General features: G+C 48.8%; 1 protein-coding gene across 3 annotated transcripts in view; it reads left to right on the forward strand.

The window, feature by feature from the left end:
• LOC146808464 (transient receptor potential cation channel subfamily M member 2-like) overlaps positions 1–18,082 on the forward strand; it is a 1,747,278-nt gene that overhangs the window by 1,487,834 nt on the left and 241,362 nt on the right. For all 3 annotated transcript variants that reach the window (XM_085623572.1, XM_085623571.1, XM_085623573.1), the window contains one exon: positions 8,021–8,192. In XM_085623572.1, the coding sequence (XP_085479698.1) occupies positions 8,021–8,192 (172 nt within the window). The remainder of the gene's footprint in view (positions 1–8,020; positions 8,193–18,082) is intronic.

Consider the following 18,082-nt stretch of genomic DNA (forward strand, 5'->3'; position numbering starts at 1 on the left):
AGAGGCACCCCCTCACATAGTAAAACAAGCACCCTGCCCACAGGATTGATAGGGCCTGCTTTAGGGGTGGCTGATAGGTTTATATGTGTGTGTATGGTGAGATATGGGAACCTATACCTCAGTGAGGAGTGCTAGCACTACCTCACCCAGACTGCAGTAGCAGGCCAGTGGTGTCAGATTGAGTCTGCTTCCCGGTGGTGGCATAAAGCATGGTGCAACCCCTGGTAGGCCTGTGAAGTACCTATGCCCTGGGTACCTAGGGTACCATACACTAGGGGCTCATAAGGTACCACAGTATCCAATCACTAGTGCATCTAATATGCACACCGAGTCGTTGAGAGAGAACAGAGAGGCTGGGGCCCTGAATGGAAGGATCCCAGCCTGACCATAGCCAGAAACCAGTGTATACATCAGAAAAAAAGTGGGGGCAATATAAGTGCAGATCCTACTCTCCTACATTTACCCTGTGCTGTACATTCACACATATGCTGTGCAATCAGATATATCATGTCAGTCTGCTTCACTGCTCTAAAGTGTTCAATAATTCTCTCTCTCACTGGTCTAATAGTACTCCCTACGTAAATTCTGCCACAATTGCATAGGAGTACATACATTACACATCGTGTAGTGCAGTCAATGTGAGTCCTGATTTCAAATGTTCGTGAACCATTGAAACTAAACTCCTTTACCTTATCCAAAGCTAGTTTGCACATAGTACAATGTCCACACTTATAGAATCCATTGTTTCTTACGCGCAGCCAGGTCTCATGTTTTGTCGGTGTCGGATAGCTGGGGCTCAAGATGCTCCAAATTGTGTTACCTTTTCTATATGTAATGTTGGGTCGTGTTTTTACAAACATCTGTAGTTAACTGTCTGCTGTCAGCAGGGACCAATGCTTGTTCAGTATATTGACCAACATATGTGATTGGGGGTGATACTTTGTAACCATCCTAATCAAATCATCTTTCTTTTTCCTGCTGGTATCTTTCTTGTCTTTCAATGTGTCAGCCCGATTTACTTTACGTGCTCTGGTATCAGCCTTATTCACCACTTCCTCACTATATCCACGTTTAACAAAGTGTTCCCTCATGTCATCCAAGTTCATATTAAAAGCATGTTCTTGACTGCAGTTTCTGCATGCCCTGAGCATTTCCCCCTAAGGGATCGAATTGATTTGGCCCTTGGGGTGTGAACCGTCCGCATGTAGGAGAGAATTATAGGATGTGGGCTTACGGTGCATTCAGCCATGTATTTTGTCACCTGAAACTAATAATTCAACATCCAAAAATACCATTTCTGTCTCTTTACTGACCATAGTAAAAGCCATATTAGCATCATTATCATTCAAAAAGGCATGAAATTGGTTCAGCCTTGACTCGGTCCCTGCCCAACTTGGCCATCTGCAGTTTTAGCAGCTCCTGTGCTAAAAGGCAACTTGTCCTGCAGCCAACGACCTACAGAACCCCATGGAGGACTGACTGCCATCAACAAAAACTGGATCTCTGGCAAACAGCAGCTCTGTTCAAAAGAAACTCTAAAGAAAGGCTTTGAGTCTGCTGAGGACGAAGTAATCCAACACATGGAAGCATCTATCACCTACGGCCTGAGTCCAAGTGACCCACCGGCCATAGCGAGGTCCCCCAGTGCTCCAGAGTCCAGAATTCAGGACTCCCTGACGTCGCCTGCTGCCTTTGCATGGAGTCACCATGCAACAGCGAGTGGCCCACCAAGTTGAAACCCAACCTCAAATGACACCCCTGCATCTGGCTGCCCTGCGCAGTGGAGAAGAGGACCTGAGGTGCACTTAAGTCCTCGAGCCCTTAATCTTACCTGCCTAGCTGTTGGTTCCTCCCAGAAGACTTTCTGGATAGAACCTGCTGCTGAAATTCAAATCCGGCAACCTCCCTAGGATTACATTGGTTTCCCGACAACTCCTAAGTACCCTGCACCCGGCCGCCCCTGCACCACTGGTGGTGTGGACTTGGTGCTCACCTGGGACCCCCTGTGCCCTGAGCTTAATCCTAGGAGATTGGCTCCCAAGACCGAGTGGCCTGCCTGTGAGCAGCCACCAACCGAGGTGCCCCATTGGCTAACCTTTCACCCTGCACTCTGCACCCAGCCGCCCTAGTGCCGCTGGTGGTGAATGTAGAGTGCCAGCTAGAATCTTGTGGAACCTTGGTTCTAACCCCAGACACCCAGTATTGTAAGTCGTTTACTTACCTGCAAACCGATAATTCTTTTTCTCCATAGGAACCCATGTTGTGTTTTTTCCTCTGCAATGTTCTAAGTGTCGACCTGCTTTTTGTATAGAACAAACATAACCGTATTTAACACGTAGAACTGCCCTACTTACTTTGCTGTTGTAGGACCTACGGTGTGATATCTAGGCATATCACCCTTAGTAGTCAATGTAACAAGAAAGTAATCTAAAGTAATTTCTATGTGTTCTAAACTGTTTTGACAGCAAATACAAACCATTAACAATTCCTATACAACCCACAATTGCATTTCATTATACAGGCTTGCATTTGAAAGTATTTCTTACTTGCCTGTGCCAAATCCTTCTTGATTCGAGAAAATAAAACATAAGTATAGCATTTTATACTTACTGAAATGGTCTGGATCCTGTCTCCGAGTGTGTGTATCAGCCTTGATTGAGTGAATACAATAAATGCTTAACACACCCTCCTGATAAGCCTAACTGCTCGACCACACTACCACAAAGAGAGCTGTTAGTGATTATCTAATTTAGCCTCTGCTACACCTCTGGGACTCCCTGGACTCTATACCTTACTTTGGTATAGTACATGCAGAGCCAGCTTCCTACAGTCATGAGCTTTGGTCATGGCTGTAGTCGAAGGCATTGCTCAGAGTAGAGGACGTCAACCGACGCGCCAGTATCAATGAGGGCTGCTAGCGGCACTCCTCCGATTTCCACATGGCACAGAGCGGTGGCCTCCACTTCTGGTTGTTGTGGCTGTAAAGGAGATGGCAAACACCTCCTCTTTGTCTTCTTCGCTTTCTTCCAACAGCTTCATCTGCTGTTGCACCTTCTGTGTCGGGTCCCGCTCCTCCTCTTCATCTGTCTGACAGGAGCTTTACTCTGCCACGTGTCTTACTTTTTGCTCTGCACCGGAGGGTCGAGTTTTACTCTGGCACACTTTCGTAAAGTGGTTTGGATGCCCAAACTTTGGACAGGGTTTCCTGTAGCCTGGTTGCCTCTGGGTGGATGACTGGTGAGCCCACAGTTGGCCACTGGCCCCCCTATGTTCTCTTCCTGGCCATTTCCTTATAGCGTCCATGCACGCCTCCTTGACTTTGACCTGGCCTGACTGTGATGGGGTTGCAGCGGCGCAGGCTAGTGCGGAATCCATTTCACCAGCGCTTGCATCCGTCAACTCATGAGATCGTCTCCGTATGATGATATCATCCAGAAAGATTCCAGGCTGCCTCGGAATCTGTTTTCTCAGGTTAGCAGAACGAGAAACCTGAATGAGCTGTGCTCCTAATTCCATTTGCTTGTCTATACCAACGCATGCACTGGCCAAATTGAGCAGCCGCGCAAAATCTAAATTAATGGGTTTGCCTTCCTGATAGCGTGCTTGCCTCAACTCGAAATGGCTGTAATCTAGATTAAATTGAGGATTGAAAAGTCTGTGCACCGCCCTCACCACCGCGTCAAAGTTATCAGCCCCAGTATAAGGTAAGTCCACAAACAGCTCATAAAGTTCCTCCCCTTCCATGTGCAACATCTTCGACCGCTTAACAGCTCCATCTGTTTTGCACGTGGAGCAAAAACAATGTTCCAGCTGCCCAATTCATTTCATCCATCTTGGTGCTGTCATAGAAGGGTTTGCCGGTTGGCTGAATGGCAGTAGTGACGCAAATGCAGAGAGAGAGCAGTGTTCTGGTGCAGGCCCCGCCTCCTCACATGCCTGGACAGACATCTCATCCAACGGAGAGGTTGGGCTTGGAATGTTAAAAGTCTAGCAATTGACGCCAGCCCTGGCACCCCGGGACACCACATTCCTCTGGTATCTTGCACCTTTGCCGTTTCAGCAACACTGGACAGACTGGAGCGGTGGGGGCCTACGACTCACTGTTCTGTGCCCCCGGCTTCTGTCAGTAGTAGAATGCCTGCTTACTCTCTGGGCCTTTGCACTGCAACTGCTCCAGCTACCGTGCATGCAGACACATCGCCGGCCACATGGGGCAGTGCTTCACTCCCCCGTGCCAGCAGCAGCTTGCCCTAGCAGCTGGACCTCCTCACTCGGCTCCAGTCATGGACGGTTCAGTGTTGCCAGATTTTTAGACCCGTCCCAAGCCCAAAGCCGCTCAAATATAAGCCCAAAATAAGACCAACCAGACCAGTTTCAGCCCAAACACCAGCCCAAACTCGCAACTCTCAAATTATGCAGAATTAGTCATCAGAAACCACTTTTTTGAGATTATTTTATAGCAATAGCTAGATCCAAAGTTATCAGAACACTTTACAAGTCTATACAGAACATCTGATTCAGAGTGCTTTACTTATCATACAGCACTCATTCCTACTCTTACTATAAATGAACTTACTTCAATTTGTGCTTGCTTCTACATGCTGCGGCCAGGCCCCACGAGTCGATGGCCACAGCAGCACAGGGCTGCACCATCAGGCCAGGTCTGACAGTCTGAGACCCGAGAGAAAAGTGACACAGTGCATAGCTGCCAAGGTTTCAGGTTGCTTATGTGTGATATTTTCAGAATTTCAGTGTAATTGAGTGACATTCAACGACTGAGTGACACTTTCTCGCAAGCAAAAATCAAGCAACGAAGATGAGGGAAACATATATAACAAATTACAGCCATTTCAGCAACGAGAAACTCTACGAAGATCTTAAAACTATTGCAAAGCACCAGAAATGGAAGGGCACTATTCAACATGAAAACAGACTGCATAGTTGCCACGTTTTAAGAGTGCTTATGTGTGACATTTTCAAGGTTTCAGAGTACTTATGAATGACATTCAACTGTTAAATGTATGACACTAAGAGTGACACTTTATTGCGAGCAAAATCAAGAAATTGAGTTCATATAAACAGATAAACATAAGAAATGACACTCATTTAAGCAAGGACAAGCTATGAAAAGAAAATGAAACTGAGGTAAATCACCTGATCCTACTGACTCCTAACGCTTCTAAGCGGTGTAACAAACACTGGAAGTCCCTGACCACACCTAAACTGCTCTAATATTCACTGAAAGTCCCTCACCCCACCTAACCTCCAGCTTGACAGGTACTCACTGAGGCTGGAGAACAGGACAGCTGGTCGGTCTCTTCGTTCTGCACATAGCTGCCCGTAAACTGCGAGGAATCAGGCCCTACGCACCGCCAATTCCGATGAAGAGAGCGGCGAGCGCGCGTCACTTTTTTTAATAATGCGCGCGGGGAACGGGCATCCAGTATTTCCAGGGCATCGTTAGTAGTAGCACTTTCGTGCGCTACTAGATTGACGGCGCGCTTACCCAAAGAGACTGTGTCCAGCAAGTTGGTAATAGCAGCAGGGGCGCTTGCACTTGCACACACAGACACACACGCACTGCTGCCTTCAGCAGAGCGTCTATTGAAAGTAGCATGCTCCGCCTCCTCCTCCAATGATGTTTCAGCCTCGCAGCGCGCTTTGCGTTCATTGGCTGCTGACAATGCCACTGCTCACCACTTGTTGGCTTAGTTGCTTGAATGTCGGCGCCGCCCCAGCGAAACAATTGCGCACAACTGTTGGAAATAAGCCCAAAAAGTAGCCCCCCGCCAGCTATGTGTTTTTCCCGCACAATTGGGAAAAATGTTGCCCAATTGTGTGGGAAATAGCCCAATCTGGCAACCCTGGGACGGCTCCGGCCGCACTCTTAATGGCTTTATTGAAGACCACGCCCACATGCAGCCGATCCCCTGCTGGGGATGCACGTCAGTGCCACAGACACCATGCCTGGCCGCACTTCACCTCCATCTGCAGACACCACACTCCAGCGCTCCACCAGGCCAGTCCCACAGCTCAGGATTCCCCTTTACCACCGCCCAGGAACATTCACTGGATCACAGCGACCGTGCAGGCCTCCTAAATGGGGGCCAGAGGCTTCACCAGGTAAATACACTCGTCCCTCGCAGGTACCTCAAAGGGCTACCACCTTGCAGCAGGGTAAGACCCCCTCGTCACCAGTGAGGAGGGACGATACCCGATGGTCATGGGGACTTTTGGGACCTATCAATAAGCATATCCCAAGGACAACACTTGTTATAGGGATACCTGCACTGGTCACTAGCGGCGCTTGCACCTTTATCACCTCTGGGCCAAGCCAGTACCACAGGATGCAAGTAGCAACATATTGCTATAGTGGTCGGATGGCTCACTACAGGTGGGGTGAGTCTTCAGCCTTTTATTGTTAATATGTCACTTTCCTCTGCCTTTCAGTACTCTTACTTAATTCCACATACATGGCATGTGAAGTGTGCCTCTTCTAACGTGATCACCATTAATGTACATTAACAAACCTCTATCAGTTAATGCACTGCAGTTACTGTGTCTGTAAGCAGAGAACCACATGACTAAATCCAGGTTGCTGCAGCTATTGACTTTAACAGAAAACCTGGTGGTGTGCTGAAACATAAAGCACAGCACGCATGCATATAGCTATATGTTCCCACTCTTTGCTGATGGCAGCCGGGCAATGTGTGACTGCTGCAGGGATGTTGTAAAAGCACAAACAAAACAGTGATGGGGGTTGTGGTGGGGTTAGGGCGCCGCACAGGGAGACTCGGTATCGAGATGAGCAGGGGCACCGAAGACACCAGCTGGGCTTGCAGTGCAGGGGAGCGCAGCAGAAGAAAAAGAGTTCTGCCAAACAGATCAGCCTAAAAAGCGTAGGGAAACTGTACTTGGCCGGTGCTCCTCAGCCTTCTGAGAAACTGACGTATGGGCTCCGGGACCCAAGCAAGCAGCAGGTGGGATTACACTCCATATACTGATTACAGCTGGCCTTCCAACCTAAAAAGGAAGAGCAGGATGGCCAAGGACTATGTATAGAGTAAGCCTGGGCAAAGCACTACGCTACGCTCGTGTAGTTTGCGAAGTTTGCGCGACTTCGCACTATGCGAATTGCACGTAGCACAGTGCGAACACGTGTAGCGTAGTGTTGCATAGTGCAGCGGACATTTTTTGCTTGCTCGCGGTCCTCAACATCAAGTTGGCGATCGCGAGCGTGGAAAATAAACTTCCGGACGAGATTCCCAACGCGAGGAGGTCAGGTTTCTCATTGCGAGTGGTCGCGTATGCTCGCGACCGCTCGCGATGAGAAACTACCAGTTTGCGTTGAGAAAGCTGCCGCTCGAGTAAAAATCTACTCGAGCAGCAGAAAACTACAGCTCGCACTGTGCAAGATGCTGTTTTCAATGATTGCACAGTGCCGGTTGCTTGTCCGCACTGTGCAATCATTGAAAATGACATCTTGCACCGTGCGAACAGGGTACTACGCAGTTCGCGAAGTGCTACGCGTAGCTCGCGTAGTGCGAAGTGCACTTTGCGTAGCTTCGCGTACTGCTACTTCGCGAACTACGCCCAGGGTTAGTATAGAGGGCTAATGAGGCACCTGTGATTGTGACAGTTGGTAGTCCAGCACCTACGCCTGTTGGCTATTGTAGTTTTTGTATTGCTTTTCAGCTTTCATGAATGACTGTTCGTAAAATCTGGCTGCAGTTGAGTTCAATGGCAAGAAAGACAGCACAGTATGAGTCTCTGGTCTTGACATAAAATTATAATCAGCTGCATTCCTGTACGATTTTGCACTCTATTTTGATATTTTGCTTCTTCACACAACATTATTTTAGTTTTCTGATTTGTATGATATAAATGGTGCAAGGCTTGTTTATTTTATTTCCGTAAGTGATGATGCCATCACCACATTAAACTTTGTAAATTTGACTCAGTTTACAAAACGTAGTACATTTTTGCTAAAGAGGTTACATCATTGCATTTCTCATTTCAGATTAAGGACCTCTTCTTCTTCCTGTTCCTGCTGGCTGTGTGGGTGGTGTCATTTGGGGTATCTAAGCAAGCGATCCTTGTGCACAATGAACACCGGCTGGACTGGATCTTCCGCAATGTGCTATATGAGCCTTACCTCACACTCTTTGGGCAGATACCTACTGATGTGGACAGTAAGGAACCACTTTGTGTTTGTCACGTGCTAAAATTCTTTCTAGTTCAACTTCTGCAATTCCTACACACCCCCTGAGGCATCAGCATTGGTGTTTTAAACCTGTTGAAAAAGTACTGTTATTTCAAAGCGATGATGCTATGCAGAGTCGTTAACACCCTATCTATGGAGGACAAAATTATCAGGGTGCTTTGTCTGTGGGAGTTCTCAAAGGGTCCTATGTTTGTTGGGCCAGTGACATTACATTACATTACAGGTAGGTTTGGAAGTTTAGGAACAACAGCAAAGCATTTCTTAATGTGAAGGTTGGCGTTGTGCATATGCGGAAACTCAGTTAGCTGCTCAGATAGTAATGTTTACATTTTTCACAGATTTAATTTAAGTATTTCTTATAGAGTGGAAAACTTTGAAACCTAATAACTGTAAAGATTTTCACTGGTATGCTCACGGAGACAGAATCAGTTATTTAATTTACTTTTAGTAATATGTGTTAAACCGGAGTTACTTTTTGCAGTGAAACTTGATAAAACTATTGTTGTAGATTGTACAAGTAGAATGCATGCATGCCATAGTAGGGGTCATTTCATTGTCTGAAGTAATTTAGAATGTTTATGTTCGAGGCATGTGGGCTGCTGAATTCATCTGTGCATAGATCGCCGCCTAGCGTTGGGTCCGGATGATTGCACATTGTTGTCCTGGAAGAGTCTTCGAAGTATCACGAGATAGGTGGCTCCTCCCCTGGACTACAGTGCGCATGGGCATCCCCTTCATCCTTAGATTGTTTTTTTCCTCCATTGGGTTTGGATGTCCTAATCTTAGCTCCTTGAGTATTTAGGCCTTTCAATTCGTCGGTATTGTTTTCGTTCGGCGCCGAGTATTTTTGTCGAGTGCGTTCTCGAATAGCCCCTTTAAGCGTTGCCCTCTTTGCAACGCTAAGTATGCTCGCTTCGACGTGCACCCAGTGTGCAACAAGTGCCTCTCTCCAAACCACGAGGAAGCCACCTGTATGGCGTGTTCCAGGTTTCGATCGAAGAAGACCCTTCGCATTCGTCGAGCAGCTCGGCTCGAGGCGCAGACAGCGACGCTGAACCCGGACAACATCTTCGGGACCGAAGATGAGGAGGTCGTGGACCTTGAAGTTCAGGGGGAGCTATCGGTACCGGCTTCGGAGCGAGAATCCGACTATGATGCCGAAGAAGAGCGTATAGTAGATGAAGAGGAAGATGGTGTCGTCGAAGAGGTAGGAGACAACGAAGCGGCCCTTGGGGCCGAGGAGGATGGCTCGGAAGATGAGCTAGGCCCACATGTCGGTACAGGGCCCAAAGAGGCACTCGATAAGGCTCAGGTCGAGGGATCGCCACAAGGCCTTACCCAAGATCATTCCTCTCGTTCTACAGCCCCGCATAAAGGCCCGGCGTCGAACTACCCTAAAGAGCCATCGGTATCGAAAGCGCCATCATTCGATCAAACGAAATCTAAACTGAAGGCAAAGGCACCTAACTCGAAAGTGAAAGAGTCTCTCATCGGCAACAAGGCCTCGAAGCCCTCAGAGCCGAAAACACAAAAGAAGGCCGTCGACGGCAAGAGATCTCATGGGGACGTCGAGCCGAAGGCGGCGCCGAAGACCAAGGTCAAGGTTGCCGACCTGAAAAAATCGGCGCCAAGGATCGTCGACACAGAAATACAGAGCGACCCACGAGAGCCGACCCATCCCAGTCCTCGTGTCGAGAACACGGCGTCTGGTTCGGGGTTAGATGCCACGTCAAAAAGGGTATCGAAGGAACGTGTCGAATCGACAACACCGTCTCCCTTCCTAAAGAAGAAGGTGTCGAAGTCGTTACTCCGCATCCACGACACGGCTTCCATGCTCGGCGCAAAAGCACCCCCGCAGCCGAAGACTGTCAGCACAGTTCACATCGCGTCGACGCACATAAAATTCGGACTACCACCGACAGTACGACCGAAGATGCTCGACGCAAAGACGGGTCCCGAGCCGTAAAAACGGGTCGACTCGAAGAAAACTGTCGAAGCACCAACAGGAATGCCAATGGGACAGAGAGCTGTCGAAGTACCTCAGGAAGATGAGGAGCCAAGGCAGTTTATCGATGCGGAGACTGGTAGACTTTCAATATATAAAAGAAAGATACTGCCAGAGAAATCAATGGCGTCATACAAAATTCCATTGAAGAAGAGGGCCACATCACCAGTTCTGGTAGAACATATTCAATATTATGACCAGGAGCCTCAGTCATTCTCACCCACACAATTTGATGTGGATGCAGGGGATGCTGGTGATGTTGAGGACACTTATCCTGTGGACACTGACCCTGAAGATCAAAACCTACCTTGGGTGGACAATACTGGTACAGGGGACCCACAAACTGCTCCAGACACACAGGCATATGTGGTAAAAACATCTCCTACTGAGGATACTGCTGCTTTCAATGCCCTGATTGAGAGAGCAGCTAAAAATCATGATGTACAGCTCCACACTGATCCTATTGAGGATGATTTTCTGATGGATACCTTCTCTACCTCAGAAAGATCTGTTAAGACTCTGCCCATGCTGAAAGGGGTCCTAAAACCGGCTAATGACATTTTTAAGGAGACCACAAGGGCGAGAGTACTAAACCCTAAGATTTAAAAAAATATAGGCCAGCTCCTGTGGACCCTACCTACATAAGAGGCCAGTTGCCTTTGGACTCGTTGGTGGTTTCCAATGCTCGGAAGAGAGCCAACTCACAGACAACGGGTGATGCTCCTCCCCCTGACAAGGAGTCTAAGGTCTTGGAAACATCAGGAAAGAGAGTTGCTGCACAGGCAGCTAACAGGCACTTCTGGCTAGATACGACAGGGCGCATTATGATACCCTAGAGACACTGCTACAGCACCTCCCAGATCAGTATAAGGAAGGAGCAGAGTCGCTTATTAGAGAAGGGAAGCTCATAAGCAACGCTTCCATTAAGTGCGCTCTTGACGTAGCTGACACTGCAGCTAGGGCTATCAACACCAGCGTCATGTTAAGAAGGCATGCTTGGTTGATAATCTCGGGATTCAAACCAGAGATACAAACAACTATACTCAATCAACCTGTCAACCCTGACTCCCTCTTTGGCCCCGAAGTTGATACCACCCTAGAAAAGATCAAAAAAGATACAGAGACTGCGAAGTCTATGGGGGCTCTGCAATCACAGCAGTTTCGGAGTGGGTCCTTTCGTCGCTCTAGCAACAGAGGACCATCTAAAAACCAGAACTCCCAACAGTCGCAGTACACTAAAGGAGGTTCACAGACCACCTATAATAAGAATAATAGAGGTGGATACCGTGGAAACAACGTCAAAGGCAGAGGCCGAGGGAACAACAGCTCCAGGTCCTCCGCCACCAACAAACAGTGATGCCTTGTCACTGCCCCCCGACCACATAACACCTTTCGGGGGGAGACTCCAAGAGTTCCTGCCAGTCTGGAAATCCATCACTACAGACAGGTGGGTGAGAGACATTGTCCAGTACGGTTATTGTCTGGAGCTCACATCCACTCCACCAAACATACCACCAAGACACCGTCCTATGTCCGCAGAGCACTTGCACTTATTCCACCAGGAAGTTCTCAGTATGCTCCAAAAAGAAGCCATAGAACTAGTGCCTGCAGAAGAACAGGGATCAGGAGTGTACTCACTGTATTTTCTGATCCCTAAAAAGGACGGGTCTCTCAGACCCATACTGGATTTAAGACCTGTAAACCGTTACATTCTGTCAGAGCATTTTCACATGCTCACCCTACAACAGGTGCTGCCGTTACTCAGTCAGGGAGACTTTCTCGCAACACTAGATCTCAAAGATGCGTATTTCCATATACCCATACACCCATCACACAGAAAATATCTCCGGTTCACTGTTCTAAATCAACATTACCAGTTCAAAGTCCTCCCTTTCGGAGTAACAACGTCACCCAGAGTGTTCACCAAGTGCCTGGCGACAGTGGCGGCACACTTAAGGAGACAGCACATACATGTCTATCCTTATCTGGACGACTGGCTTATCCAGGGAAAGTCAGCCCAGCAGTGTGCCAACCACATATCCCACACCATTCACCTTCTTCACAGCCTGGGATTCTCACTGAATTATCCAAAGTCCCACCTTCAACCCTCCCACGTACAGCAGTACCTAGGCGCAACCATAGACACTCTGGCAGCCAAGGCACAGCCCAATTCAGTGAGGATCAACAGCATGCAGTTGCTCATAAAAAAGTTCAAACCTCAACACTCACTACCGGCACGAGTGTTTATGCAGTTGATAGGCATGATGGCCTCCTGCATCTTCATAGTCCCGCACGCGAGATTACATATACGCCCGCTTCAGGAGTGCTTGGCACGTCAGTGGAATCAGGCTCACGGACAGTTGAAAGACCTAGTGTTGGTGAGCGGTCGGGCATACAACTCTCTGCATTGGTGGAATCCACAAAACCTTTGCAAGGGCCGACCGTTCCAAGAGCCTGTCCCACAAATCATACTGACGGCGGACGCGTCTCTCCAGGGATGGGGAGCTCATGTACTCAACTACACAGTGCAGGGACTATCGACGACACAGCAAAGGAGGATGCACATCAACCTTCTGGAACTCATGGCAATCTTCCTTGCAATGAAGGCATTCAAAGTACACTTGTGCAACAAAGTCGTGTTGATCCGGACGGACAACATGACCGCCATGTACTACATACAAAAGCAGCGAGGAACACACTCCCCACAGTTGTCTCATCTGGCTCAGAGCATGTGGAAGTGGGCCATTCAGAGGAACATCTTCCTCATGGCGGAACACCTCCCGGGCAAGGACAACCAGATGGCGGATCTGCTCAGCAGACATAGCCACCAAATACACGAGTGGGAGATACATCCATCAGTACTCCAACCGTACTTCCAACGGTGGGGTCATCCAGAGATAGACCTATTCGCCACAAGGGAAAACGCAAAATGCCAAAACTTTGCCGCCAGGTTCCCACATCCACAGTCGCAGGGCAATGCGATATGGATGAACTGGTCAGGCAGATTTGCGTACGCTTTTCCCCCAGCACCATTAATACCGCTGGTGGCACGCAAACTGAGGCAACACTCGATGACGCTCATCCTGGTTGCTCCAACGTGGGCACGCCAGCCATGGTACACCACGTTTCTGGAACTCTCCGTGGAACCGCATCAAAGACTACGGCTAACACCCACGCTTTTAACGCAGAGCCATGGCCAGATTCAGCACCCAGATCCGCAACAGCTGAACCTGGCGATCTGGCTCCTGAGATCTTAGAATTTGGCTACCTAAACTTGCCTCCAGAATGTATGAATATCATCAAGGAGGCAAGGAGACCCACTACCAGAGCCTGCTATGCGGCTAAGTGGAAAACATTTGTCATTTATTGTAAAAATAATGACATCAATCCGCTGGATGCATCAACTCAAAACATTATCTGTTATCTATTACACTTATACCGATGCAATCTAGCATACAATTCCATCCGCATACATTTAACCGCACTGGCAGCTTACCTTCAGAACAGGCAGCACCTCTCACTGTTCAAAGTGCCTGCCATCAAAGCTTTCTTGGAGGGACTCAAACGTGTGGTTCCTCCAAGACACCCTCCTTCACCAGTCTGGAACCTAAATGTGGTCCTCACCAGACTGATGGGACCACCTTTTGAACCTCTACACTCTTGTCAGATTCAATTTCTAACCTGGAAAGTAGCTTTCCTAGTTGCCATTACTTCACTAAGAAGAGTTAGTGAACTTCAGGCACTAACCATTCAAGAGCCATTTATACAGGTTCATGCCAACAGGGTCGTACTACGCACCAACCCTACTTTCATGCCCAAGGTAATTTCGCAGTTCCATATGAACCAATCCATAGAACTACCAGTGTTTTATCCTAATCCTGAGAATGTAGCAGAGAGAATGCTGCACACACTTGATATCAAAAGAGCTCTCATGTACTATATTGACAGAAAACAGAATTTCAGGAAGACAAAACAACTGTTTGTTGCCTTTTCTCCACAGCACAAAGGCAACCCCATTTCCAAAGCAGGAATAGCTAGGTGGATCGTTAAGTGTATACAGATTTGCTATGAAAAAGCTAAGCGCACACTAACAATTCTTCCGAGAGCCCACTCCACACGAAAGTTAGGGGCCTCCATGGCTTTCCTGGGAAATATTCCTTTAGAGGAGATATGTAGAGCAGCCACATGGGCCACTATACATACATTTACCAAGCACTACTATGTAGATGTGCACTCAAGACCGCAGGCAGCTGTAGGACAGGCTGTTCTCAAAACTCTTTTTCAGACTGCTGCAGCTGGCACGGGAAGCCGCCGCTAAATGAAGGGACTGCTATATAATCTATGCACAGATATGAATTCAGCAGCCCACATGCCTCGAACCGAATATGCTACTTACCAGTATGCATCTGTTCTTGGCATGTAGGGCTGCTGACATTCATATCGCCCACCCTCCTCCCCGGCGCCTGTAGCAGCTGTAGCATTCAGTAATTACTAGTTAGCATGGTCATCATTCACTGTATTACACTTCATCTATGCCACAATGGCGAAAAACAATCTAAGGATGGAGGGGATGCCCATGCGCACTGTAGTCCAGGGGAGGAGCCACCTATCTCGTGATACTTCAAAGACTCTTCCAGGACAACAATGTGCAATCATCCGGACCCAACACTAGGCGGCGATCTATGCACAGATATGAATGTCAGCAGCCCTACATGCCAAGAACAGATGCATACTGGGAAGTAGCATATTCGTTTATTTCTTTATCTATTGGAGTTTTATATAGTGTAAACTCGACCCTAAAAGCAGTTGGCACAGTTGTAAGCTGAGTTGGGAGAGAGAGGCTGCGCTTTACGCTACTCACCAATGGCCCATTTTATCTAGAAATAAACTTAATTTAAAGATCAGCTACCTAACATCTGCTTATTTAGGATTCTACAATCGCGATGAGCGATGACCAATGATTTGGCCCACTGTGAAAGATGGTGTAAGGGTCCCCACTGATCGGGTACCCCCAGCACGATGTCCTCTCTCTGCTGAACCAGGAACACAGTAACACAGTATTTGGTCTGGCGCACATACTGCCCTTGTGCGAGCAGGCTCTTTATTTCTCCCCCGGGCTGTGCCTCGTCATTCATGGGGTCGTGTCTGGTGCACACACTGCACTTGTGCGAGCAAGCTCTCCTTATTTATCCCCCCGGGCTGTACCTCGTCATTTGTGGGGTTGTGTCTGGCGCACACACTGCCCTTGTGAGAGCAGTCTCTCTTTATTTCTCCCCCGGGCTGTGCCTCGTCATTCGTGGGGTCGTGTCTGGTGCACACACTGCCCTTGTGCTAGCAGACTCTCTTTATTTCTCCCCCGGGCTGTGCCTCGTCATTCATGGGGTCGTGTCTGATGCACACACTGCACTTGTGCGAGCAAACACTCCTTATTTATCCCCCCGGGCTGTGCCTCGTCATTTGTGGGGTCGTGTCTGGCACACACACTGCCCTTGTGAGAGCAGTCTCTCTTTATTCATCCCCTCGGGCTGTGCCTAGTCATTGGTGGGGTCGTGTCTGGTGCACACACTGCCCTTGTGCGAGCAGGCTCTCTTCATTTATCCCCCTGGGCTGTGCCATGTCATTCGTGGGGTCGTGTCTGGTGCACACACTGTCCTTGTGCGAGCAGGCTCTCTTTATTTATCCCCTCGAGCTGTGCCTTGTCATTCGTGGGGTCGTGTCTGGTGCACACACTGCCCTTGTGCAAGCAGGCTCTCTTTCTTTATCCCCCAGGCTGTGCCTGGTCATTCGTGGGGTCGTGTCTCGTGCACACACTGCCCTTGTGCGAGCAGGATCTCCTTATTTAGCCCCCAGGGTTGTGCCTCGTCATTCATGGGGTCGTGTCTCGTGCACACACTGCCCTTGTGCAAGCAGGCTCTCTCTATTTATCCTCCCGGGCCGTGCCTCGTCATTCGTGGGGTCGTGTCTGGTGTGTGAGAAGGTGGCCTGATATATGCTGTCCACTAGTTCTAGTGGGCACCTTGTATCAGTCCAAACAACCCCTTATGGTGATAGGTTAAAGACAACCTTTATTGAAAGCAATCCTAGTGGTATCTATGGAGAGCAGCCTTCAGGCTAAGTCTTGAAGGAATGTAAAGCAGCTTGTTTTACCAGTCTATAATCTCTTGAATGATCAAATGAAAGGACAACCACACCAGGTATATTTTTAAAATATTTGTATTTAGGTTAACATATACCCCTCTAGTCTCTTTGAGACTGGAGTTCGAAGTACTTAAGTTACAAGATGGCAATCATCAGTAATAGCACAAATACACGTTTGGGCCCTAGGGGCGTACTAAATCGTATACCAAAAAAGTGGTGTAAGAACCACGACTGGAATAGACACTAGGCCTATAGCCTGTAGAATCGCTGGGACCCCAAGGAACCATCAAAGGTAGTGACACAGGGGACCCACTGGGACTGTATGCAGTGTGTGAACACAACCGCAGGTTCCCGTTATTTTCTATGGGCAACTTCACGGTTGGAAATTTAAAGATTTGGGACACTTCTAATCGAGTCGGGACCAACCCCTTTTAGACTTAAGAAGTTCTAGGGCTAGTACCCACGGGAGCACCGGAGTACTCGAGTTACTTCACCCAGAGAAGCCGGGTGCATAGGTGTCTTTTGGTGTCGGGTTGCGTCGATTTCAATGGGAGCCTGAAAAGAACTGCTGCTGCTGAGAAGAGGAGAAGTGTCCGAAGAGATCAAAGCCCGTATCTAGGATGGAAGGAACCTGAAAGCAGAGGGGACAGAGTCTGGGTCACTTGCCAGTGACCGAGGGCTAGATAGACCAATGCCCACAGATGTCGGGTGCTTCAGGTGAGTTGATGGGTATCTTAACTCTTCAGCCACGAGGTCCAGGAGGCGTCGACTAACTCCATGAGCCGGATTCGAGCTGTCCCACAAAGTCTGTCGAGTGCTGCGGTGTCGGCGTCCAGAATCGACCCAACAAGCCTTGGCAACGGCAAGTCACTGGAATTTAGAGAGAGGACTGCAGTGCAGACCAGCAAGGTCTGGGGGACTCACCTAGCAAGGGTAAGTCAGGGCACATCTGGGGCAACCTAGAAAGCCCAAGCAGAAAAGGAGTTGCCTTCGTGGGGACCTGCTAGCCAACGGGCTAGTGATCGCGAAGGAGCCTCAAGCGGTCGCACTTGAAACTGGCCCACCGTTCACTCGTGGAGTGGAGACCAGCAATCTTCGGTGCAGGAGGTGCTCAAGGCTGGGGCTACTCGGAGGCCAAAGCACAAATTCGAGGAGGACCAGGAAGATGCTGTTGCTGCAAAAGATCACGGTGTCCAGGGGTCACTGTTCCACGTCACCCACGATAGCCATGGGCCTCAGCTTTGCAGTGGACTCAGGGTAGCCTTGGGATAGTCTGGAAATCTACCTCTGGTGATGCAAAGACTTCGGCGTCCGGCGGGAGCTTCAGCGATGCAGACCATTCAGTTGCTTCTTTGGTGCCTGCCAAGCAGGGGAGTCACTCCTTGACCCCATGGGAGATTTCTTCCGTCTTCTAGTCGTGATAGAAAGTCAAAGGTCTAGGATATATGTTGCAGAGTTTCGTCCAGGGTAATCTAAAGTCCTAGGGACTGTATTCCTATACTCATAGTAAGTTTAGGGGATGGACTAACTCTAAGGTCCCACCTATGGGTGGGCTTGGAAAGAGGGGTGGTTACATCCATTTCCTTTGTCCAGTCTCACGCCGGGGCAGGTAGCCCCTGCAACCGGTTTGAACTGGACTATGCACAGGGACACCAAGTGTGTCCCCAGTGCAGGACTTCAACGCACCAGAGAGTGCTCCTGACCAGCCCCAATAC

The sequence above is a fragment of the Triturus cristatus genome, chromosome 8 (assembly GCF_964204655.1).
Source record: "Triturus cristatus chromosome 8, aTriCri1.1, whole genome shotgun sequence".
Taxonomy (NCBI): domain Eukaryota; kingdom Metazoa; phylum Chordata; class Amphibia; order Caudata; family Salamandridae; genus Triturus; species Triturus cristatus.